The sequence below is a fragment of the Fopius arisanus genome, unplaced genomic scaffold (assembly GCF_000806365.1).
Source record: "Fopius arisanus strain USDA-PBARC FA_bdor unplaced genomic scaffold, ASM80636v1 scaffold00042, whole genome shotgun sequence".
NCBI lineage: Eukaryota > Metazoa > Arthropoda > Insecta > Hymenoptera > Braconidae > Fopius > Fopius arisanus.
The window spans coordinates 208,492-211,737 of NW_011887781.1; the positions used below are offsets into that span (position 1 = coordinate 208,492).

The 3,246-nt window shown below is 33.8% G+C and overlaps 1 protein-coding gene across 1 annotated transcript in view; it reads left to right on the forward strand.

Annotated features, from left to right (window-relative positions):
* The window catches only part of Sesn (Sestrin), a 106,895-nt gene that overhangs the window by 47,700 nt on the left and 55,949 nt on the right, over positions 1 to 3,246 (forward strand). Inside the window, exon 5 of the mRNA XM_011305301.1 lies at positions 908 to 937. Coding sequence (XP_011303603.1) covers positions 908 to 937 — 30 coding nt within the window. The remainder of the gene's footprint in view (positions 1 to 907; positions 938 to 3,246) is intronic.

The window sequence follows — 3,246 nt, forward strand, 5'->3', positions numbered from 1 at the left end:
AAATTATGATTGGCCGAATTATTTTTGCGAATACAGAAATAATCAATAACCATTAATTGTAAAATTTTCATTGAATTTCAATTTTCCGGTGTTGATTATTACCCCACCAACCAGAAGCGAAAATACCGCTAATAATATTTAAATAATATTACGTAAAGTAATTATCGATGAAAATCCCGTGCAACGTCGATTGTACGTTAATTATACATTCTATAATGAATTAAATATTCTTTTGATTTTCCGAAATTAATGAAAATGTTTAAAAGATGAGAAGAAAGTTTTCTTCATAAATTTTCTGACTGATCCCAATAACGCGAAATGGATTCAGTTAATTCAATTTAATTTCATAAAGTTCTCACCGTGGGATATTCATTCGTAATTCATTTAAGAACCTTCGTACAATTGATTCTTTTATCCGTCTATTATTACCACACCCACACGAACAATTGTTGAAGAGGTAACAAGGGTCTCTGAATGACGGCATTCTATCTGCGGTTGAAATTAATTTCCGCACGCGATGTGCGATGAAAGTGGGTCTGAGAAATATCGCTACCAATTATCGTCAATTTACGGCAATTTGGGGGAATCAAGGTTGACGGATAATGGCATCTGACCGGTACAGATCCAACATGTCTCAATAAATTGTGGGATCTGCATTATCCCGCGTCGGTAAAAATTTCTGGATAAATATGATCTACCAACTGCTGGAAGAAATTCCATTTTTTAGTTTGCGTGCTCTCCGTGGAGATACTTCAAAATTAAAATCTATAAAATCCTATAAATACTATTTAATTTTATAAAACCAATCAGAATCAAATAATCAAACGAAAAAATTACGACGTTATTAATATAAATAATTAAGTATGATTGATAATGAAAAATTATTAAATTCCTCTTATTTTTTCAGCTTCCAGACCTGAGCAATCTCGACACGAGGGTGAGTCCTGCATATAATAATATTTGTAGTTAGTTTTCAGTATGCAATATATTTATATTGTTGCTGAGTCCGCGTGGATTCCTAATAGTTTATTATTATAAATAATAGACAGTGGAACTTTGCAGCAACTGAATATTTTTATTCGGTGGATAATTATGAAGTTTCAAGTGCATCACTCGCGCATTCATTCGAAATGTTTAAAATATTTCGGGATCGATTTTCGATTAACGATAAAAAAAGAGGAAATAATTTCATCTCTCCGTAAAAAAAAAAATTTCTCAATGATTTACGATCTTGGATAAACATTCATGATCTAAGATCAGGAAATACCTGAATCACGGTGATTTAATCAAGTGACATCGGGGTCGTGGCGATCGTTCACTGTCCACTTTGCATCGGTATACATGTGCAGTTAATGCCAGGCCCCATGTCTTTGTAAATGCATTCGTAATCTGAAGTTCTGCAGCTTCACGATTTGGGTTAATGTCTTTTGGCACCATGGGGCACAGTTTTCCCCTGGCAGTGCAATTCCATCATCATTTTACTCGCGTTGTCAATCAGAAATGGGAATTTTATCCCTTTTCTCCAATCAGGCGATAAACAAGTTCACTCGGTGCAGCAAATTACTTATGCATTAGGCATTGGAATACGCGGGAGGAAAAAAAAAACCCATCAACTCCCCACCAATTTCAATAAGTCAGATGGTTTATAGTTCAACCACAAATGAGTTATGATCTGATCATTTGGAATTGCAATTATCATTTCGATTACGATGCTATCAATTTTCAAGAATGATCTTCATTACCACAAGCATTTTTTAAATTGATTCCATTTTAATTGATGTTTTTTTAAAAAATCATGGTGTGGGCGTACGCAAAAAATACATTCGTACAAAAAATATAATAATTCATATAATAATATATCCGGTATAATCAATATCGAGAAGATCAACGAGAGGTTGAGAACCCACTGTCAATACTTTCTACGTTAAACCTCAACTCCTCCCATTACAAAAGAATAGTAGAAAAATAATCAAATAAATATCACCACATTCTCAGACAATACCGTTCAACACGTGAACACAATCTCAGGTTCACTTTAAATTCTCACGGGGCTCGGATCGTACACATTATGTGCAAATTCGTATGCGCAACGATTTTTCATAGCGCAAACAGATGTGCATTCACATAGGGAGATGTAAAAAAGTGTTTTTTCCACTCGGTACAGGTATTGATAATTCCCGAAGGACAAACAGAGATGCATAATATGATTTAGAGATCCTCCCTATTTACACATTTGATTTATAACAGAGCTTCATTAAAAAATAATTAAAGTCAAGCAACAATGAAAATTTAAAATCTCTGTTTGCCCCTTTAATCGACAAAAAATATTCATTCAATAATCATTGCCCCATAAATTCTGAAAAATTAATGGAAAAAATATTTTAATACATATATAATACATATCTTGAACTTATCTATTTTTTCTTTAAAGTGAAATAAAATCAAATGAAATTTCATTAAAGACTTTTGGGGCCTTTAATGGATTCAATTAATTGTATTTCATTTTCATTCAATTTTCTTCGTTTAAATTTTAAATGTAGTGGGTAAAATAGAGAGGAGAGGCACACAGCCAGTCGTAACCAACACATGAGAATAAAAAATCAACGTTTGAAAACACACACGCGTTTTCATCCTCCATATATGGATGGACTTGGTAAACAACAGTGGTTGCCAAATAGCGGGTCCTATTTATAAGTTGGAAATTATTTGCGTAATGAGGGGGACGTGCATACGCGTACAAAAGGTATTACTCAACTCTCGGTATGAGGTGTTTGGGCGGAATACATACTTTGCTAATTCGTTCGGTTTTGCTCATTTTTGGCGCCGTGATTTCGAGTCACCATTTTTACGGCAGTCGAAGTGAGATTGGAGAAATTTTGCGATCAATATGAATTTTATGAGTTGATGCCCAACTTTTGCTGTTGAAAAATTGAATCACTGCTGATTCGGAAAATATCCGCTGCCAAACATTGCCAATTTTTATGGAAATTGACAACGAGTTTCAAAATTGAATATCTCATGATCAAAGAATGATATCGAAAAAAAGAAAAATTCTGCATTTGCATAATTAAAGGGGCTTTCCGGAGCAGTTAACCGTGTATTTTTATCACCACTAGTTCGCGAGATATTCGCTGTGAAAGATTGTGAGGAAATAGAGAATTTTCAAAATTGAATATTTCTCGATAGAACAATGATATCGAAGAAAGCAGTGGATATCTCATCGACCAGTAGTGATAAAAATGCACA